Genomic DNA, 22,593 nt, shown 5'->3' on the forward strand with positions numbered 1-22,593 from the left:
CTCATGCGCAATCTTTTCGCGCATTTGGGAGGAGGAACACGTAGCCTACCATTGTAATTATGTTGTAAGCAAATCGCAGATAGGCATGCGAATAGAATAAGTGAACAGGTAAACCTACTGGCAGTGACAAAATGGGTCTCTGAGTAGTAGGATATCTATCAGTAATTTCAAAAAGTCTCACATTTGGTAGCCTATATCTGGATACTGAGTGGATGAACCAGCTCAAAGATGGTGGCATTTGCAGTAATCAAGGAGAAGGTTTGGAAACCGTTAGTCCTGGACCTATGACTGTCAATCAAAGGTCAACAAGAGGCGAAGAAATCAATAAGTTTGAGAACGTAGGCCATATTGTTTTTTAGGGAACAAGCTGTTGAATTTTTTTTGTCAAGTCATGAGCAATTTTAAGGACATTAAGTCGACTACCCGTCGACTGAGCTCGGATAATAATTCCGTGAGCAGCAATGACTGGGATATGGCCAATGATGTCTTTGTGTCGTGCTACGAGGAACCGATGGGAGAGACTATACACGGGGAGATGGACTCGGTCCAGTCCGGCTTGGAAATGCACTTGCCTCCGCTGCTGCTAGGCGATCACCGTTTATCTCAAGACGGCATGATATTGGGCCTAGTGGAGGAAACTTACTCGGGCTATCACTCTCTCCCCGACTCAGGGACAGGCTATTTGGACATCACAAACGACCTGAAGTACACCGAAAGTGATGGGAATGTGACTACAAAGAAGCGGAACCGCTCCAACAGTTCCAGACACCGCGGGGAGGTCGTCACCGAGCTGGGACCCGAGGAAGTGCGATGGTTCTACAAAGAGGACAAGAGAACCTGGAAGCCATTTGTTGGACACGACTCTTTGAAAATTGAAGTCATTTACCGCAAATTATGTGAACTAAACCCCTGCAAGGTGAAATGTCGCAATCCCGCCATTGAACCAGAGAACGCCAGTGGGTCAGCCACGGGGTCCGAGGCCCAACCGGAGGACGTGGCGGAGGGGGGAGCTGTTCAAGCGGATCCGGCGACAGGGGAAGGGGAAGGTGGAGGGGAGGGAGGATACGAGACGGATGACATCGACTTGGATTCCATAAGTGTCAACGTTGAGGCTGTTTGCGTCAGAGGGGGTCTCTATGAAGTGGATGTCAAAGAGAAAGAATGTTACCCAGTCTACTGGAACCGTGAGTAGCCTATCACTATAGATGTTTCTCTCTCTCGTGCTATTTGTCTTGTTAATCCTGGTTTTATCACACTGATACCATTCCTATTCATGTCATAACAGTCCCACATCTGTCCGAGCATAGAGCAAAGTTAATAGCCTACTGCTCATTCAATACAGTTGGACCGACATGACCATACGTCGCAACCCCTTTGTCCACAGAGCAGGACCGTATTCCTGTGATGAGGGGCCAGTGGTTCATCGACGGCACGTGGCTTCCTCTGGAGGAGGACGAGAGTGACCTCATCGAGCTGGAGCACCTGGCCCGTTTTCGTGGACAACAGATGAGGGAGATCTACGAGACTGCCACCGAAGTGGTGACCACCACAGTGGACAGCAAGGACGGTAAAGTGGATGGACTCAATGGCAAGTGGGACGGGGGCGTGCCATGTCTGGCGTGACCGTGCTGATGAAGGGTGTATGTGTCACATTCTATGTGAATGATATAGATGAACAACACACACCGGTTCTGGGCCCAAAAATAAACACTTTGAATAAGGAAAGAAAATAACATGGCTAGAACGTCGCACATGGCTACTGCAGAACACAAAAACAAGCGATTCTTATTGGACAATTTCATATCCGTTCTGGACAATTTTCTTCCTTTTAGTACCAACTGAACACGACCCTTGATTGAGTGCATGCAAGTGGTGTATGGAAGTGGGATTTCTACAAAAGTCACTGGAGACTTAATTCACATTAACGGAAGGACGTTATTAGGTCTATGTTAATTAATTTTCCTCTTGATTCTCACAGCGATCCACAGTTTGAAACTGAGCCGAAGCCATGTGGACTGGCACAGTGTGGATGAGGTGTATCTCTACAGTGATGCCACTACCTCCAAGATCGCACGCACTGTCACCCAGAGACTGGGCTTCTCCAAAGGTTTGTGTCCCCACTGAGGTGAAATAAGAATCCTCTGTGTTTCACTGCCTACAACATGGTGTATAACACCTAACTTAAAACCTGCAGGTACAATTGTGCACCTATGGTTATAATGCATTATAAGCCTTGTCAAAGCATGTATGACACCCTTATAATGTATTTTTTTCCATCTCATAATGATCCTGACTAAAAACATAAATTTTGACAGAACGAACTAGCAGCCTTTTGTGGGATTTGCTCAAATATTGTGTTTCTATACTGTATAAAACGACCTTTACAGTGTCCTGTATAATAACTGGTATAATTCCCTGTGTCCTGTATAATAACTGGTATAATTCCCTGTGTCCTGTATAATAACTGGTATAATTCCCCTGTGTCCTGTATAATAACTGGTATAATTCCCCTGTGTCCTGTATAATAACTGGTATAATTCCCCTGTGTCCTGTATAATAACTGGTATAATTCCCCTGTGTCCTGTATAATAACTGGTATAATTCCCCTGTGTCCTGTATAATAACTGGTATAATTCCCCTGTGTCCTGTATAATAACTGGTATAATTCCCCTGTGTCCTGTATAATAACTGGTATAATCCCCCTGTGTCCTGTATAATAACTGGTATAATTCCCCTGTGTCCTGTATAATAACTGGTATAATTCCCCTGTGTCCTGTATAATAACTGGTATAATTCCCCTGTGTCCTGTATAATAACTGGTATAATTCCCCTGTGTCCTGTATAATAACTGGTATAATTCCCCTGTGTCCTCCTCAGCTGGCAGTAGTGGGACGCGTCTCCATCGGGGCTATGTGGAGGAGGCAGCGCCCGAAGACACACCGCCCGAAACAACACACATTGTCTTTGTGGTGCACGGGATTGGCCAGAAGATGGATGAGGGCCGCATCATCAGGAACACAAGCATGTGAGTTACGGGAACAATGAGCTGTATAAAACCCTATCAGAACCTGCCATAGAGTTTCATACAATCTCATATGTTTATAATCTAGTATTATTGTAGGGAAAGTGAGCCAGAGTGGGAGAAAGGATAGCAACGATTGGGACCTGGAGGATTCAATCTAAAGCTGTCTCGGCACCATTGTTTATGATCACTTATTCACAGCTATGTTGTGCAATAGTAATGCGCTCATAAAGCTTCATGAAAAGGGTATTCCTAGGAAATATGGCCAAACATCCTTGGTAGCGTAACGTTTGTTTATGCACATCTGTGTCTGTGCCTTTACTCGTCTACAGGATGAGGGACGCTGCTCGGAAGATGGAGGAGAAGCATTTCTCCGATCGTTCCACAGAGCACGTGGAGTTCCTTCCTGTGGAGTGGAGGTCCAAACTGTGCCTGGATGGAGGTATGTAATGGCCAGTTTGGCCACACCTACTTTGTGACCTATTGAAGACCTTAGTGGTCGGGAAACGTTGTCGCCAATAAACCGCATGGTAGCATAGATGGCAGGGTGCAGAGTCTGGTTTTTATTGTTTGCTCCGGCACCTGCTCAAAGACAGTGGATATGTATGTGTATGTGTATCTTTTTCTTGTCTTGTCTCTCTTGCAATGAGACAACCCTGTATACGTAAAGGTGAAATAAAATATCCCTTTAAGTAGTAACGTCAGCTATTAGTGTGTATAGATAGATCATTTTGCTTGTAGTCCCACTGTTTGACATACCGGAGGGACTGAAATGTCTTTGTAGGTGACTTGTGTGTGTGTGTGTGTGTGTGTGTGTGTGTGTGTGTGTGTGTGTGTGTGTGTGTGTGTGTGTGTGTGTGTGTGTGTGTGTGTGTGTGTGTGTGTGTGTGTGATTGTGTGATGGTTGCAGACACTGTGGACTCCATCACTCCAGACAAAGTTCGAGGACTCAGAGACATGCTCAACAGCAGTGCTATGGACATCATGTACTACACCAGCCCTCTGTACAGAGACGAGGTGAGACTCTCTTCATTAATGACACCACTCATTCATTAACATTCCAAATGAATGACCATAAATCCTATGAGCCCGTCCTCCCCATGTTTGGTGCCACCAGCCACCGCTGGTCTGTATGTCTGTTGGTTGTAGAGTAGACAACTATAGGGGCCCACTGGTCACTGTGAGTCAAATAAACATACAGTAGACATATGATAGTGTCCACTTTCGCATGCCATGTGTCTAGAACACACACACACACACACACACACACACACACACACACACACACACACACACACACACACACTTGTCTGCATGTCCCATGCATATTTTACCACATACAAGCACAGTCTCAAACTCTAATATCTACCAATTTGCAGTTGCAGCCTAATACACAAATGTAATTCATCATGCTTCGTGTGTCTGTAGATCACTAGGGGTCTAACTCAGGAGCTGAATCGGCTATACACACTCTTCTGCATGCGGAACCCCGAGTTTGAGGAGAGTGGCAAGGTGTCCATCGTGTCCCACTCCCTGGGTTGTGTCATAACCTTCGACATCATGACAGGCTGGGACCCCGTACGCTTCCGTCATGAAGAACTATCGCCGGACCCAAAAGAGATGCAAGAGTGCTGGCCAAGGTATCAGGAGCGTCACCTACAAGAGGAGCTGAGACTCACACGACTCAGGTAGGTAGACACTCAATAGCCAGGGTCAGGCTCTAATTTCCCCTCCCCCCAAAATATGATTTTGTTTTGTCATTGTTGTTTGGAACCCACTGCCCGCAAGTCGTCGTCAAGTTTGCCACCCCCCAACCCGTCCGTTGGTTGTGCCTGTTGAGCTGCCGTGTACGGAGCTTGTGCGCTCCCGGTATCCAAACATGCATGGCTTGAGAGATGCGATCACAGGTCAAGTGTTGGTAGCTAGCTACCTAGTTTATATCTCAACAGTACTGACAACAGTATCACCCCCACCCCAGGCTTGACTCGTTGCACACGGGATGCCGGGCGTGCATTGGCAGGACCCGTTGGGTGCCCTGTGTGTCCTGATAGGACCCAGGCCATACCCCCTCCTCTTTATAGAGCCCCACAGAGGTGTCATAATACCCATAAAACCTAACCGTCAAACGCAAATGGTTCCAATCGTTTTTCCACCATTCATTTTTCCCATAGGGGATTTTAGAAACGCTTAAAATAAGGGCTGTGTTTTGTGTAGGCGTACCCTGGCGTGCCGTTTTGATAACCATGTAAATCTCTCGGACAAGGTGACTTTTATCAATATATTTGTCTCTATTTACTTTCAGATTCAAAAAATGCTAATTAGCATCAAAGTAGACATCATGCAAGACTACAAATCCCTGCAAGCATGTCATCTTTAGATGGGACCTTTGCTAACGCGTAAATGTAAAGGAATTTAGACAATTTATTCATTACTACATTTAGCTAACATTAGATAGTTAATCTAGAGATTCTTACCTTTGCCTCGATTCAGCAGTCTTGTCCAGATCATCAGTTCTTTATGATAGGCACATTAGCAGCTAATTAGCATTTCATTTGTTGGGTGTAAATACAAGCAAAAATATTGATAAACGTCACGTTGTCCGAGACAGATTTACATGGTTATTAAAACGTCACGCCATAGTAAGCCAACACGAAACACAGCCCCTTATTTTGTGTTTCCAAAATCTCCTATGGGAAAAATGTATTGGACCCATTTCTCTGTTTGACCGCTGGGTTTTATGGGTATTATGACTCATACTGTTGTGCTCTATGGTGTTGTTAACACGTTTGTTGTCTTTGTAAAAAAAATAAACAGCAGCATAAAATTGTATTAACACTTGTTAACACTTGATTTAGCCTAAATCATCATCAATATTTGGTCTGGTTGGCTGATATCCGCAGCAGATAGAGGCAGAAAGACATATAGAGGTAAATCGCAATCAGTAAAAGAAATTGAGCTAGCTAACTTGTAGATTTACATCAATCATCAACATCAATGATCACCCGATTTTCCCGATGGCATTCATGTCTGTAAGAGGGAATGTAACTAGCTTGCTTACAATTTGTGATGATGAGAGAGTATTGTTGCAGAAATAAATAGGCCTTTGCCGAGATACACTATATATATAAAAAAAGAATGTGGACACCCATTCAAATTAGTGGATTAGGCTATTTCAGCCACACCCGTTGCTGACAGGTGTATAAAATCGAGCACACAGCCATGCAATCTCCATAGACATACTTTGGCAGTAGAATGGCCTTACTGACGAGCTCAGTGGCTTTCAACGTGGCACCGTCATAGAATGCCACCTTTCCAACAAGTCAGTTCGGCAAATTTCTGCCCTGCTAGTGCTGCCCCGGTCAACTGTAAGTGCTGTTATTGTGAAGTCTAGGAGCAACAACGGCTCAGCCGCGAAGAGGTTGGCCACACAAGCTCACAGAACGGGAAGTGCGTAGCGCGTAAAAAAACCATCTGTTCTTGGTTGCAACTCTCACTACTGAGTTCCAAACTGCCTCTGGAAGCAACGTCAGAACCAAGAACTGTTCGTCGGGAGCTTCATGAAGTAGGTTTCCATGGCCGAGCAGTCGCACACAAGCCTAAGATCACCATGCGCAATGCCAAAGTTTGGTGGAGGAGGAATAATGATCTGGGGTTGTTTTTCATGTTTTGGGCTTGACCCTTTAGTTCCAGTGAAGGGAAATCTTAACGCTACAGCATACAATGACATTCTAGACAATTCTGTGCTTCCAACTTTGTGGCAACAGTTTGGGGAAGGCCTTTTCCTGTTTCAGTATGATAAAGCCCCCGTGTACAAAGTGAGGTCCATACAGAAATGGTTTGTTGAGATCAGTGTGGAAGAACTTTGGGATTAATTGGAACACTAACTGCGAGCCACGCCCAACATCAGTGTCAGACCTCACTAATGCTCTTGTGGCTGAATGGAAGCAAGTCCCCACAGCAATGTTCCAACATCTAGTGGAAAGCCTTCCCAGAAGAGTGGAGGCTGTTATTGCAGCAAAGGGGCGACCAACTCCATATTAATGCCCATGATTTTGGACTAATATGTTCGACGAGCAGGTGTCCACATACTTTTAGTCATGTAGTGTATGAATTATTAAAGTATTATTTATTTTTTTATCTCCCTGAAACGTCTCTTCACGGCCCTGGCCAGGGTCAAATTCATTAGGCACCAAACAGGGAAAAAAACTGACTCAAACAGGGAAGGATTACTTAAACTTTTTGGATTTTTGGATTTTTGTTTTGCTACGGTGTGCCCTATTGAATACGACCCAGATCCCACCCTCATTTGTCCCCAGTGTTGAATGTTTATGTTTCATTTACAGTTGTGTGATAATATTGGTGTTGCATTCATGTCTAAAGGTTACGGGATTTGGAAAATCAGTTTGCTGGTTTGCAATCCCCATCATCTGAAGGTTCTTCTTCAGCCTTGAAATTTAAGGTGACAAATTCCATATTTCATTCCTTCTAATTGTTATGACAGATAGATTGAGCCATGGATTTAACCGCGGTTCCCCTCTGATTTTCTCTGTGCCTTTTATTTTGTTATAGGTGGAGAACTTCTTTTGCATGGGTTCTCCCCTGGCCGTGTTCTTGGCGTTACGAGGGATCCGACCGGGGAACAACGTGACCCAGGATCACATCTTACCCAAATCCATCTGCCAACGTCTCTTCAACGTCTTTCATCCTACCGACCCTGTGGTGAGCCAACCAACTGAACCAGACAGTAGAGTCATTCAGTCATGCAGTCAGTCACTGATGGTATACTGTAGCAGATCCGTAAAGGATTGGAAGGGAAAGGGGCTCAGGAAGGGCTTTGGTAGGGTTGGAAACATACCTGCTGTTTACGTTTGTGCTTCCAGAATCAAATCAAGTGGCTAGCTAGATAGTGTGCGTAAGATTTGGTTTTGGGTTCCGGTCCCGAGATTGCTGATGGCATGATGGAAGTGCTTAATGATGCCTATGGCTGTATTTTCAGGCGTACCGATTGGAGCCCCTAATTTTAAAGAACTACAGTAACATTTCACCTGTCCAAATACACTGGTGAGTAGTGGATTTAGTATATTATTTTGAATAGAATAGATCACAGTCAGTACACACACACACACACACACACACACACACATATTGGGACAGCACAGAATCGGCAGCAGAGCAACACCCTTGGAGCAGTTTTGTACGAATCAGTGTTTGTGAATGACGTATTGTATTGTGACCGGGATCTACAGGTATAACACAAGTAGTCCGACTCCGTACGACCAGATCCGTCCCACACTTCTCAACCCTGCACTGAAGGAAAGTGCATCCGTCTCGGACACGGAGAGCCTCCCTAGCCCCTGTACCTCCCCCCCTCAGGCCCGAAGACACTACGGAGAGTCCATTACGAACCTGGGGAAAGCCAGCATTATGGGTGAGAGAGAGAATGAGAGACGGGGGGAGGGAGGGAGGGACATAGGGACTTTCAGTGATGGATTCTTCATTTTTATCTCCTTGTTTTTTAGACTTTGCTCTTTGTTTATCTTGTTGGTGTTTTTTACTTTGGTCTTTCCTGAAATTGGCTTATTTTATTATTTTATAGTAGAGAGAGTGGGCTTTTAGGCTTTAGTCAAGGACAGACCCACGGATGAAGATATATATATATATATATATATACTGCTTTAGTCAAGGACAGACCCACGGATGAAGATATATATATATATATATACTGCTCAAAAAAATAAAGGGAACACTTAAACAACACATCCTAGATCTGAATGAAATAAATAATCTTATTAAATACTTTTTTCTTTACATAGTTGAATGTGCTGACAACAAAATCACACAAAAATAATCAATGGAAATCCAATTTATCAACCCATGGAGGTCTGGATTTGGAGTCACACTCAAAATTAAAGTGGAAAACCACACTACAGGCTGATCCAACTTTGATGTAATGTCCTTAAAGCAAGTCAAAATGAGGCTCAGTAGTGTGTGTGGCCTCCACGTGCCTGTATGACCTCCCTACAACGCCTGGGCATGCTCCTGATGAGGTGGCGGATGGTCTCCTGAGGGATCTCCTCCCAGACCTGGACTAAAGCATCTGCCAAGTCCTGGACAGTCTGTGGTGCAACGTGGCGTTGGTGGATGGAGCGAGACATGATGTCCCAGATGTGCTCAATTGGATTCAGGTCTGGGGAACGGGCGGGCCAGTCCATAGCATCAATGCCTTCCTCTTGCAGGAACTGCTGACACACTCCAGCCACATGAGGTCTAGCATTGTCTTGCATTAGGAGGAACCCAGGGCCAACCGCACCAGCATATGGTCTCACAAGGGGTCTGAGGATCTCATCTCGGTACCTAATGGCAGTCAGGCTACCTCTGGCGAGCACATGGAGGGCTGTGTGGCCCCCCAAAGAAATGCCACCCCACACCATGACTGACCCACCGCCAAACCGGTCATGCTGGAGGATGTTGCAGGCAGCAGAACGTTCTCCATGGCGTCTCCAGACTCTGTCACGTCTGTCACATGTGCTCAGTGTGAACCTGCTTTCATCTGTGAAGAGCACAGGGCGCCAGTGGCGAATTTGCCAATCTTGGTGTTCTCTGGCAAATGCCAAACGTCCTGCACGGTGTTGGGCTGTAAGCACAAACCCCACCTGTGGACGTCATGCCCTCATACCACCCTCATGGAGTCTGTTTCTGACCGTTTGAGCAGACACATGCACATTTGTGGCCTGCTGGAGGTCATTTTGCAGGGCTCTGGCAGTGCTTCTCCTGCTCCTCCTTGCACAAAGGCGGAGGTAGCGGTCCTGCTGCTGGGTTGTTGCCCTCCTACGGCCTCCTCCACGTCTCCTGATGTACTGGCCTGTCTCCTGGTAGCGCCTCCATGCTCTGGACACTACGCTGACAGACACAGCAAACCTTCTTGCCACAGCTCGCATTGATGTGCCATCCTGGATGAGCTGCACTACCTGAGCCACTTGTGTGGGTTGTAGACTCCGTCTCATGCTACCACTAGAGTGAAAGCACCGCCAGCATTCAAAAGTGACCAAAACATCAGCCAGGAAGCATAGGAACTGAGAAGTGGTCTGTGGTCCCCACCTGCAGAACCACTCCTTTATTGGGGGTGTCTTGCTAATTGCCTATCATTTCCACCTGTTGTCTATTCCATTTGCACAACAGCATGTGAAATTTATTGTCAATCAGTGTTGCTTCCTAAGTGGACAGTTTGATTTCACAGAAGTGTGATTGACTTGGAGTTACATTGTGTTGTTTAAGTGTTCCCTTTATTTTTTTGAGCAGTGTATATATAAATATATATGTGTGTATGCGTGTAATAATTTTTTTATTCTGTGGAAATACCTCCTTTTAGCTCGCTGAAACAGAAGTAGATTGCATAGCTGATGTAGCAGCAAGCCAAGCACAGAACCACTGTCCAGAAAACCCAGCCTCAACAAATCAATGGAAAGCGATTAAGTCTTGTCACAGGGATTGACACTATAGAACCTATGAATAAAGGATTTCCTTAATTCATGATTAGATATTATTTCTAACGAACACTTTGCAGTATAGGACCAAGTCTAATGCAATTATTATGTAAATCAATGGGTGTGATAGGTACAGTATAGATGTTCCCTTGTTTTCCTGCCTATATCTGTGAGAAGTTAGACTTATGTGTTGTCAAATCAAATCAAATGTATTTATATAGCCCTTCTTACATCAGCTGATATCTCAAAGTGCTGTACAGAAACCCAGTCTAAAACCCCAAACAGCAAGCAATGCAGGTGTAGAAGCACCTGTCCTGTGCTGTGCCATGTGATCGTGAGTGTGTGTGCTTGTCTGTCTTTGAGTTTCGCTGTGTGCTCTCCGTCTTGGCAGGCGCGGCAAGTCTCGGCAAAGGCATCGGCGGGATCTTCTTCTCCCGCTTCTCGCGCTCAAGTGGTCACGTGGGCGGCGTGGAGGAGGAGCCTTCCGACTCGGAGGGCGGGGTCTTGGAGGGGGATAATGCCGTATCAGGGGAGGAGGGCGTGGCTGCGGAGTTAGTGGAGAAGTTAGCGGTAGTCGAGGAGACGAGAGAAGTAGAGCACTCCATGTCTCGTTCCAACTCGGCTATCCTGGACAACACAACACGTACGTATCCCTATACCAGATCTATTCAACCGAAGCATCTACCTTAGTCCTCCCCACAGACCTGGATCAATTATGTATTGCAAATATTTTATACTAAATAGTTGAGGTGTGCTTGATTTAGCTTGTCAGGCACAATCAATCAGTCAGTCAAATGTATCTGTAAAGCCCTTTTTACATCAGCAGTTATCACTTGCTTTTACAGTAACCCGGCTCTAGACCCAAGCAAAGGCAGAAGCAAGAGCACAGTGGCCAGGAAAAACTAATTGGAAGGAAGAAATCTATAAACTCTGCCCTGTAGTACAGTTCCAAAATGTATTCTTTGGCTGTCCCCATAGGGGAACTCTTTTTGGTTCCAGGTAGAACTATTTTGGGTTCCATGTAGAACCCTCTGTGGAAGGGGTTCTACCTGGAACCAAAATAGGTTATTCAAAGGGTTATCCTATGGGGGGGGGACAGCCAAAGAACCCTATGGGGACAGCCAAAGAACCAAACCAGTGTCATAACCAAATGTGCAAACTCATGCTAGGCAGGCTAAATCAAGCACATCGTAATTATTTTTAAGTATATGAAAAATGTATTGGAACCTACTCCCTCATTGTTTTCGGAAACCAGCAGTGAACTTTACTACGCACTATGCCATTTTGACAGAGGTTTCCCTATTGCATTTTGTAACTGCTTTGTCCCAGTATCTATGGCTAGAATTTAAAGTGCATGTTTTGTGTGTGTGTGTGTTTGTTCTAAAACTCTTTGTCTTTCTGTGTGTTACAGTGGAGTTGGAGAGGCGTATTGACTTTGAGCTGCGAGAGGGCATGGTGGAGAGCCGCTATTGGTCGGCGGTGACCTCTCACACTGCCTATTGGTGTTCCCACGACGTGGCACTATTTCTTCTCACTTTCATGTACAGACAGGAGTATCCCACTCAGCTCTCTGAGGATAACCCAGAGTTATCGTAACCCACAGCCAACACACACACAAACACACACAAACACACCCACTTGATCTTGCAACCAGACCGAGGAGACATATCTGTGTGTCAGAGACCACTCCACAGCCTGTGTTCAGCTGGTGGTCATCTCGTCAGAGACCGTTCCCTTTACCATATGGTTCTAATAGTGACTGTTCCTCTAATGTTCCCAATGCTGTCAATTCATCCACCCTGTGGGTTTATTGAATACGGTCTCCCCTCCAAAGCACCCACCAACCCCAATTAAGACTGTTCCTCTTTCCTGTGACCGTAAATGATGACTGTGTCTCTTGGAATGTGTTGGTGTCAGACACAGCTTTGACTCGGCCTGTGTGACTCCTGAAACTGTAGCCATGGCTCAAGCCTAACCTCTCTCAACTCTGAGCATCAACACTCATTCAGATGTTTAGCCTGTTGGGAGAGTTACATTCAAATCCACCCTTTCATGGTCTGAATGCCTCAGAGAAGCACACCGAAACCCATTCAATTGCATCGTTTGATTTCAACCCGTCAGGTCGATCAAAGTGGATTGTTATGGAAGGGTTGAAGTAGCCAGACGGAACACTGCACTCACCATTGTTTTATCCGCTCAGTCCGGTTTAACCTGGCTAGGGTTAAAGCCAAATGAATGATGATGACATTGGATGGAGCATACTTAAGACAAAATGAAGTGCAGCCCTATATACTAACTGTACTGCTACGACGATGCGTGGAGTCGCCAAATTATGTTTACACTAACTGACTAACTGCAAGACTAGCTGAAAGATACTAATGTTGGATACACAACTTTAGCAAAGTTGCCAAATACAGTTTTTGTTTAGCTCTCTCTTATAACAGTGGCAGGTTCGGTCGGTTTTGCCGGTCCATTAGGAAGGCCACCGAATCGCTTTGTTCTATTGTGAATCGTCTTGATCGCAAAGAGCACTCCATTTGTAAAACTAACACTGACATGTTGCACATATACGGTAGCTTTACATTTTTCTGCACTTTCTAGTCAGGCAACAAACAGAGATACGACATATCAGTAAAACAAGAGGAACACACACACACACACGAAGGACCCAAAATGTTTCATGCGCATCCACGGAACTAAACAGAGTTGCAGTGGAGAAGTCTGCTGAGTTCACTCCTTATTATTCTAACACTTTATTTAAATCAATAACTATTCGGGCCAAAATGAAAATGAAGCATGATATGCAGTATGTACATAGACAGGGATGAATATGCTCTGTTTAAGATTGTCTTGCTAGTAGTGAGGGATTGTAGCATGCAGGCTCATTGAAAGCCACCTGGAGGGTTCCTCCATTATTTTTTTTAAAGTAAAAAAGAATAATATGTATTACACTAACACCGAATGACATCACTCAAATTGGATCTCTGCCATAATCAAGGATCAATCAAGCTTGCCATCAGGAAGTTTTTTTATATATATGTTTGGTGTCATGTATTTTGTACAAAGTATGACTTTTTACTTTCTTGTGAATGTTTGCTGTTTTAAGTTCTCCTCGGATGTGTTTGAGTGCATCCCTTGTTAAGTCATACTGTCAGATTCCTAGGTATGCTACTGTGTCATCCCATTGCATCTGCGCTTACAAATGCCTGATTCACACTATGTGGCCGAGCCCAACTGTGCTGTGCTGGCACAGATTTTTTATTTTCACTTTGTCCTTTCTAGCATCATTCCAGCAACTATGGTGTATACGTAACCAGGCCAGTCCAATACAGCTTGATTAAGTTTGGCTCAGTCGTGTGAAAAGAGTATTTAGAGAATTTTGTTCGTGCTTCTCTCCTTGGTTTGGCATATCCTGGTTTACATGTCACACTGTCACTGTTACACTCAAACATAGCAAGCTGATACCTCCTTCTTCCTTATGATAGAACTTACCCATTCATGTGCCATAATGTGTAACTGACATAGATGTCTTCTCTTAATTGTGCATAGAGTTGTCGTTCGAGGCAAAATGTACTGTACCCTAAGGGCATTGAATTGTGATTGGTTGTGTTGTGGGTAGTCCATTCTTCAGCTATACTCCCATTTGCCTTGCACCAGAGGACACTGCTTTTCTGTCATGTTTTCTCTTACTGCCCAATCCACTGTCATGCTCATTGCTCACTCTTTTTAAACCTGTGTTTTGTTCAAATTAATGATGTAATGCTTAACCTTGTTAAACCTTTTGTTATACATTAAAATGTATCTCTACAGCTGTCTGTCTGTTGTCTGTTTATTGAAATGTACTCATGAACAAGGACAAGACAGCCCATCATCGGTCATTCCACCAATTAGGTGCCTTTTGAGTAGTGTAACGTCACCTAATTTTAACATTCTGTCAAAAAGAGCACATGTTCAAACCTAGCAAAAAACAGATGGCTTTCCCCTCTGAAGAGGTTAAATAAAAAAATACTTCAGTAAGTGCCAAATAAAGTAACAAGGTTGACCGTAACAGTGTTGACGACTTCATCTTAAATCAGCCATAAATCTCCTGTGACGGGGAATGGAAGCTTGTTGTGTGCAACAGGGAGGGGAATCGAATGCAAGCTTGACAATTGTTATATTTATTGTGAAAACATTTCTAGCTTGGCTATGGGTAACAGGGTTGACGTGTTATGCTCAGCCTTTTTAAGTTTTCAACCACAAAACACCAGAAAATGGGCAAAAAGAATAGAACCAGATCACTATGATTTGACTATTTGATGTTCAATGTGTCTTCAGATCTTTTTTTTAAGGAGTAGTTTCACCATATTAAAACGAGAGTTCAGGTCACATGACAGGGTTGACCTTAAATTGAGGGACAGTTAATTTTTTATTTCATTTTTACCTTAAAATGAATCACTAATCACATGAAATACATAATGATCTTCAGAAATTACTTTGTCAAAACAACAAAATAACTAGAGCTTTGTAATGATGCTGAAAACTTCGGAGACATTTTGGAGGATGCACAGAGGGACATTTTGTCACGTTAGTCTTTATTCATGTAAAAAAATCGGATTTATTGTATTTTCCATGTGGTCACTCAATGTAATATAATAAATCAAATATTTGTGCACGATTTCTACTTAAAATATTAAAGCTATGCTAAAGGCTCTCATTTCGTGGATCAATCCCAATATCTATGCTTTGAAAGTAGTTTCATGTCCAAGGAAGTTTTTACAGTACTGAAAGAGTACAAACATTTTTTTTTATCAATATGTTCCAGATATTTGCAACCTGCAAATAATAAAGATAATTATGTTAAACCAAGAATAATATTTGTATTTATTAAAATGTATTCTAATGAGATTCAACTCAACAGTACAATTTCCCACGTGACTTCTAACTTGCTCAAATGGGACGGCGTCCCAGACAGATTCGCCTTCTCCGCAAGGCGTGCTGTTGTTGTGTGACAAAACAACACCATTATAAGGCGTTGGAATAGTTTGGTGAGCGTTACTGAAGCTTCTCTGTTTCTGCGTCTCGAAGGAGTGAGGGGGTAAAACAACAAAACAGGTATTGTAAACGATTATTTCTGCTCTCTTACAAATTGTTCTGAAGGCCACCATGGATAATTTTTATTGCACTTTTAGAGGTGTAACGTTCACCACTTTACTAGTTAGAAATAACCCTCTAAGGGTCCTTGATATTTAATGATGGTCTATATATGACACACAGGAAATCAAGATTACATTAACTGAATGTATATATTAATGTTTCATTCACTTCTCACTTACTCACCCTATGGACATTCCATCCCCAACGGACACCTACCCTGCCCCCACCCACCAATGGACCTTTATCATTGCTGTGTGTATGTATGTATGTATGTATGTATGTATGTATGTATGTATATATAGATATATATCTCACCACATTTTTGTGTATACACACCTCATTTAAAAAAAAAGTATTGTCTCATTCACTTCTCTTTTTTTGACCTACACAGTTGGAGCTTGGAGCATAAGAAATTCACTGTACCCTGCGACTACATCTGTGACCCTGTGTGTGTGACTAATAAACTCATCTAATCATCAGTCTCTCTGTCTACTATCTTCATAGATCACTCATCAAATATCCTACACCCAGTTCCACCATGAATATCCAGTCAGCTATCAACAGGGAGGTGTTTGCTCCCCGGGATGAGAGGATGCTAGTGGCTGTGGAGGTGAAGAGGAGAAAAAGGAAAAGGGTCCCCTTTCTGCCCACTGGAGGCAAGGGAGAATACATGACATACATCTGTTTGTCAGGTAACACCTATTTATTTTTATTTTTTTATGCATCCAACATCATGACTACATCTGCTTTCTACATTTTTTTTGTTTGAGAAAAAATAAGTGTCTCGGAGTAGGTGGTGATCTAGGATCAGTTTTGCCTTTTAAGGATGCACCATGCAGAAATCACTCCACCATTTCCTGGTTGCAAAAATTCTAATAGTTTGCCTAATTTCAGTTGATATGACAACAAGCAAGTGTAGAGAATCACTACCGTCTAAACGGCTGTGAAATATATTTTCCATAGCCAAAAACAGTATTTTCTGCTGTTTTGAAACTGGTGTACCAAAGTAAAAATCTCTCAAAAATGAAACTTAAGAACAGGAAGCATAGAAATGATGCACATAGAGCAGATCTACAGCTTCTTAGACTGGCTTTCAGTAAGAATGACAGATCTATAACTCACCTTTCTATGTGAGTTTGGTCAGGTATCCCAAAAAGTTACATATTGCAACTTTAAATCATAATGAATAAGGAGGGAGACCTGATCCAGATGAGCATTCCTACATTGACTCGCCGTGAATATGGGCCCAGGTATACTGAGATGACCGGTAGATAGATCAGTGTGACTTTTACAATTCACTATCCTGTTGCTACTCTGTAGTCCTGCTATGTACAACTCTCTTCAGTAGGTTATTGAAAATCTGCATTGTTTAACTGTCTCATAGTGGCATTGTCTGAGCAGAAGGATGCAGAGGTATTCATCGTGATTCAATAACGACATTGTGCTGCTGTTAATCAAAGATCTCTGCGTCTGACACTGTCAGAGGACATGGATCATTCACATATTTAGCTGTGTTCAGTGTCACCCGACTTCATAGTCACTATTGTTACTGTGATGAAGTCACCCAGAGCCATGGACATTCACTGGCCCTACCCAAACACCACTGATGGGTGGGTGATGGCTGGCTGGGTGTCCTCAGCTGGCACTGCCATTCTCCCCCCATTACAAAACCCTCATATCGTGTGAGCAAGAGAAACCACTGAAGAAGAATAGGCATTGGCGGTCTGTTTGTTGATCTGTGATGGTGACTGATCGCTAATGGCTTCTGTGTTGGGTTAATTTGTTCACAATGAAACGCATATCCATTACTGGATAGCCAGTCTTTTATCAAGTGTCTTTTAATCTTCTATCTTGACTCCAGTAGGGAGTACATTTACATTTCCTTCCTCTATTGTGGATGTTATGAAGTGTGCTTGCTTACCTTTCAGTATTGGCATATTTGTAAGCCCTTAACCCCTCCCAATGCCCCAGTGACCAATAAGAAGCCAGCTCAGCTCCTCATCACCAAAGTCAAGCGGTTTGGAGGCTCCGCCCCCTTCACCAGAAGGTCACAGTGGGCCGTGGAGCAGCTCCGCCAGGTCAACGGCATCAACCCCAACAAGGTGACCTCACCACCAGTATACATGCCTATTGGCTGGGATTGGAGGACCTTCTGACCCATGTCTGTTTGTTTAGACCACTATTCCCTCTACTGTCCTGTGACCTATACTGTATCCCACCTGTGTGTCTCCCTCAGGACTGCCCAGAGTTTGACCTGGTGTTCGACAACGCCTTTGACCAATGGGTGGCCAGCTCAGCGCCAGAGAAGTGCATCTTCATCCAGATCATGTACCACGCCTGTCAGACCTATTGGGAAGGCAAGGAGGGCGTCCCTGGTAGCCCAGCTGGGGACCAGCAGAAGGCCCCAGGGGGCCAGAGTAGCCCAGGGGCCCAAGGGGGCCAGATGGGAGGACCAGGGCCCCAGGCTAGACGGAAGAGCACCGTGGGTCCCAGGCCCCGTCATACTGAGTTTGTCAACTGTCAGTCCAAACTCACGGGAGGTAAGGGAGTGTTGAAGGAAAAGCACAGTCTATCAACAGTCGGTCCCAATTCACTCCCTTCTCCTTGGTCCTAACCCTTCCATGTTTTCAAATCAAAGTGCTAGGGGAAGGGTTAGGGAGTGAATTTGGGTCATGTGTGAATTTTTCTGGGACCACTGGGTCAACCCTAGGAGTGGCTTGTCTTCTCTCATATAATATGGCAGGGACTCCAATTCATGTTTGGTTCTGTAGTTTCTACTTGCCTATTTTGATCACAGTTATAATACGGCTATTATCAGATTCCACTATTTGTGTCATTCTAACAGATGCCTGCAAAATGAATCTGGTCGTGTACCGTTGCAAGGTCTTTTTCAACCGCATGAAGAAGGTGATCGTTTCAAACCAAAGCCGTTCTCAGGCTGGAGGTAAGCGAGTTAAAAAAAAGCCCAAATAACCTCTAATACTCACTGAGTAGCAACACAATCTCTGCAGAGATGACAAAAGGCGTGTGGTGATGACCTTAGTAGGCCTGTATCTGTTCTATTCTCATGGATTCCTAATCCTCTCTCAGGAGAATGATGGGTTTGGTCTATTGTCTTCTGTTACACCTCTCCACTGCAGTAGAGAATGCCTCTTCTATGAGGTTGTGCCTAGATGAGTGGTGACTTTGTGTCCAAACCTCCTGCTAAAAAACAAAGGCTGGCCTTGAGTCTCCGGGGCAGGGAGACTGAGAAGGAACGCGGCTCCCCATTGAACCCGCTGACAGGGGGGTTGTCATGTGTAGCACTGGGAGAGGTGCCAGGCGGTTGCAGGGCCTAGAGACACAGAGCAACAGCAAATGTTGCGGAGTCTTTGTCCTAAGCTGACCAGTCCAGGGCTTGTATCCACAAAGCGTCTCGGTGTAGGAGTGCCTTTTGGATCATAATGAATATTATTATATGGGTAGATCCTAGATCAGCACTGCTTCTTTGTGATACATTCACCCATGAACATACTGAACTCATGCCTAGGCTGTTTTATAATTGGTAATTATCAATGAACAGGATTTGTTTGCACTCTGAGTATCCCATCTCTGATGCACTGCTCTCTCTGTTGTGCAGCAGGTCCTAGAGCAGGTCCCAGTGGGCAGCGCCCTCCAGGGGGCAGTATGGGTAGTGTAGTCCAGAGGGCCAGCCAGGCCCTGCAGGAGCGTGGGGAGAGACTGGGCCGGGCCGAGGACAAGACGGTAGACCTAATGCACAAAGCCCAGCAGTTTGCAGACACTGCTCACAAGGTGTGACATAGCATTATTGAATGTAAATGGTGCACACGCTAACACACACGCACAGATTCAGCATGTGGGTAAAAATTTGACTTCACCCTCTGAGTTTGGTCCACTTTGGTCCCACTTTTATTATGAAGTGTGCATCATTCCACACTATGGGATATCCTGCTGTGTACGTTGACTTTGTTCAGAACGTTTACCCACTGAGAAAGCCAGGAGAGCTACAGTCGGCCTCCTCTAAACAAACATTTATCAGGCCCTAGAATGCCCTCCCAAGTGGCCCATCGAAGTGAGGTGGGGGGGGGGGGGGGGAAATGTTTTTATTTCATAGGAAATTATCTAGAATGTGTAAATTATGATTTTCTTTCTCCTCTAGCTGGCTCTGAAGCATTCAAACTAGAGGCATATCTTCCTGTGGAACCGCTCCTGGAGTCGTTGGCCCTAATTTACTTGTTCATTCTATGTAATAACATTTATACTCATCTTGGACTGAGTTGAAACTAATGGACTAATGTTTGGACTGAGTTGAAACCCAGTGGTCACACTGCAATTCCTCTGTGAAGAATCCTGTCTAGTACTGGGTTATTGCGCTTGCTATTAGGACTTAGACTGTGGACAAGCAACTGTCACTTGTCAGAAGGACATTAAAATGTTTACAGATGGGCAGTGGGGAGGACGGCCCAGTTATGGACCCCCAGCATTAAAGAATGACCTTTCACCTCTAGAACGGGTCCTGTGGATTACATGGTGTCCTTTCATGGGATAGATGGCTGGTATACTGGATGGCAATGTAATGTCACAATGCTCCCACTGTTTGAGTGTACATGTCTTCCCTGCTTCAGTAGCCTCTTCTCTCATAACGAGGATTTTAGATTTTATTGATGAACTTTTGTTTTGTGCGGTTTTAGATATGTTAATATGGATTCATGAATTCACACAGTGAACGGCTGACAAGTGAAGTTGAACCTACGTGTCTCCACCATGAATATATTATTTCAGTGGTGTTTTATTTTTTGCTCATTGCATAAATCATTGATCATTTATGACTGAATAGGCACACACACAGAGCAGCTTGTGAATATTGGCACGAACCGATGCAACTCGGATTGCAAATTAATTCCTGTTATTTTTCTCTCTGCATTGTTGGGAAGGGCCCATAAGTAAGCATTTCACTGTTAGTCTACACCTGTTTACGAAGTATGTGACAAACCCATTTTGTAGATGTATTATTTTTTTATTTTTTTTACAAATTGCACATTCATTGACTGTTTGAATGGCATTGAATGCATAAGTGTGGCTCTTTAAAGGTTATTGCCTTCATGGTTGTCAGAGCAGGTGCAGGGGAACAAGGAACACCTGGTGAAATCATTTTTTTTTCTTTGCATGATTGTGTAATAGTCTTGATTTCTTTGCTCTTTCTGAAGTGGAATATGCACTCATTTGCTTTCACTGTTTTTCCATGCTCAATTCCTCCAGTGCCCTTTCCCTGCTTGTATCAAAACCATTTAGTCACCAATCACTGTTCCAAATTCAAGTTAATATGTTCCTATTTGATTCTTGTCTTTGTCTAATCGTGTTTTGATTAATTGATCCCCTGAATTGTCCCTGTCTTGTCTGTTTTTGTCTCTTGTGCCATATCTACATGTATGCATGTCCTTCAAATGCAGGTTCCATGTGAAAAAAGTTGAGTGTAGCAGTTGGAATGGTGGATTCATGTATGTAGACCAGGGGTCTTCTAGGTGAAGTCATAAGGAAGGTATTTAATGTTGGCATGTGACGGTAATCGCGTCCACCCAGCCGGCTCTATGCAGTAGCAAATTGATCCTGGGGACGACGTTGGGTTGAAGAAGTTTCTGATTTAACACTGTATAGATGATACCGGGGAGTTGGATAGTGATGAGGAGACTGGTAGAGATGAGATGGTTAGTGATGAGGGTTGGTTAGAATGAAGGTGTATTTGCTGAAGGTCTAGCTCAATGCTATTTTGATGCCCAGTGATAATGTTTTTTTTTATTCTACACAGTACAGACAGTTTTGGGATGGAGTTTTCCTTAACTCTTATCTTTCGGTATTTTTTTCATTAGTCCATTGACATAGTTTCAATGCTTGTCAGCAATCAAGTTTTCAAGATATGTAACTTTCAAAATGCAGAAATCATCCCTGAATGATGCTTTTTGTGTCATAAGATGCAGCAACATGATACAGGAATCATCCCCATATGATGCATTTTGAAAGTTACATATCTTGAACTTGATTGCTGACAAGCAAAACATTTTGACTGTCAATGATGGACCAATGAAACACAGACAATTTTGGGGTGGAGTTTTCCTTTAATTGATATGCTTTAGCAGCTGGGGCAGTGTGTCCCTCCTTTATGCTGAACGTCTCATAGAAAGTGAGAGCGTAGTCTTACCTCTGCCTTCAGAGTACTCATATTAGAATGAAGCTTGTTCTGTGGCACCGAACTGTCAGGAGTGGAATCCAAAGAGGGCGCTTGTCCTGACTGCATGTTTTCTGTTGCTATATTACTGCTGTGGCAAAAGATGGGTTAGAATCTACATTCATTGCCCAAGAAGAGTGCCTCACTACCTTTTAAAAAAAAAAAAATGTATAGCCTGATCGTGGAGTAAAACCCTGTACTGACATCTGTTTTATTGTTCCTAGAAATGCAGAGTATTTAACATTGCCTTATACTTATACTACAGAGCTTCAAGTACTGTTCTAAGTGTAAATGAGATTTCTTGTACTGCCTTTTAATGAAGAAGAGCAATGACCTTAACACTCCTTTTTGACCCAATAAATGAAATTGGACCAATCTGATCTCTGTTTTCATTGTGATAGTGTCGCGTGTGTCCCTGGACAGAGGTATAGGACGTTACTTCTGTTTGCCCTATTTCCCGACAGTAGAGGGTGCTCAAACAGCAGTCAAATCTGATCCACCGTCCACAAATGATGTCATTACTTAAAGGTATTCTTTGAACATGTAATTATTTTTGCGTAGACAACACATTTGAATGTTCTAACAGATAATGTAGGTGATAACCTATGGTCAGGATTGTTAGGAATATTTTCGATCTGTCAAATTTCAGTCACCAATGATTGTTCAGTAGAAGGAAATTAAGCTTAAAAGAACTTGGATCATTGTTTTGGGATCATAAGCTTTACTGC

The 22,593-nt window shown here is 43.7% G+C and overlaps 2 protein-coding genes across 5 annotated transcripts; both read left to right on the plus strand.

Annotated features, from left to right (window-relative positions):
- The first annotated feature begins 3 nt into the window (after window positions 1-3).
- Window positions 4-14,315, plus strand: ddhd1b (DDHD domain containing 1b). Of its 2 annotated transcripts, none has more exons than XM_014144959.2 (13): window positions 4-1,184; window positions 1,385-1,588; window positions 1,979-2,107; window positions 2,878-3,025; window positions 3,355-3,464; window positions 3,933-4,039; window positions 4,451-4,710; window positions 7,403-7,481; window positions 7,592-7,741; window positions 8,019-8,083; window positions 8,269-8,450; window positions 10,898-11,149; window positions 11,918-14,315. In XM_014144959.2, exons 1-13 carry the CDS (start codon window positions 392-394, stop codon window positions 12,100-12,102), a joined length of 2,664 nt encoding a protein of 887 aa, XP_014000434.1. In that variant the 5' UTR covers window positions 4-391; the 3' UTR covers window positions 12,103-14,315. The 2 variants fall into 2 exon arrangements, with proteins under 2 accessions (XP_014000434.1, XP_014000435.1); XM_014144960.2 differs by having other exon boundaries at window positions 1,385-1,567.
- A 1,129-nt stretch (window positions 14,316-15,444) lies between these two features.
- On the plus strand, window positions 15,445-22,240 carry stxbp6l (syntaxin binding protein 6 (amisyn), like). Of its 3 annotated transcripts, none has more exons than XM_014144955.2 (7): window positions 15,445-15,600; window positions 16,147-16,334; window positions 17,614-17,744; window positions 17,879-18,182; window positions 18,488-18,586; window positions 19,262-19,434; window positions 19,802-22,240. In XM_014144955.2, exons 2-7 carry the CDS (start codon window positions 16,181-16,183, stop codon window positions 19,823-19,825), a joined length of 885 nt encoding a protein of 294 aa, XP_014000430.1. In that variant the 5' UTR covers window positions 15,445-15,600; window positions 16,147-16,180; the 3' UTR covers window positions 19,826-22,240. The 3 variants fall into 3 exon arrangements, with proteins under 3 accessions (XP_014000430.1, XP_014000431.1, XP_014000432.1); XM_014144956.2 differs by having other exon boundaries at window positions 19,265-19,434; XM_014144957.2 differs by lacking the exon at window positions 19,262-19,434.
- Window positions 22,241-22,593: the final 353 nt, after the last annotated feature.

Source organism: Salmo salar, chromosome ssa15, assembly GCF_905237065.1.
Source record: "Salmo salar chromosome ssa15, Ssal_v3.1, whole genome shotgun sequence".
In the NCBI taxonomy this organism is placed as follows: domain Eukaryota; kingdom Metazoa; phylum Chordata; class Actinopteri; order Salmoniformes; family Salmonidae; genus Salmo; species Salmo salar.

Excerpts from the sequence above, each read along its gene's own strand:
- stxbp6l (XM_014144955.2), top strand. The coding sequence starts at position 16,181 with ATGAATATCCAGTCAGCTATCAACAGGGAGGTGTTTGCTCCCCGGGAT. Across the intron at positions 16,335-17,613 it reads GACATACATCTGTTTGTCAG|TGACCAATAAGAAGCCAGCT; the intron begins GTAACACCTATT and ends CCAATGCCCCAG. Across the intron at positions 19,435-19,801 it reads TTGCAGACACTGCTCACAAG|CTGGCTCTGAAGCATTCAAA; the intron begins GTGTGACATAGC and ends TTTCTCCTCTAG.
- ddhd1b (XM_014144959.2), top strand. The coding sequence starts at position 392 with ATGAGCAATTTTAAGGACATTAAGTCGACTACCCGTCGACTGAGCTCG. Across the intron at positions 2,108-2,877 it reads GAGACTGGGCTTCTCCAAAG|CTGGCAGTAGTGGGACGCGT; the intron begins GTTTGTGTCCCC and ends TGTCCTCCTCAG. Across the intron at positions 11,150-11,917 it reads TATCCTGGACAACACAACAC|TGGAGTTGGAGAGGCGTATT; the intron begins GTACGTATCCCT and ends TGTGTGTTACAG.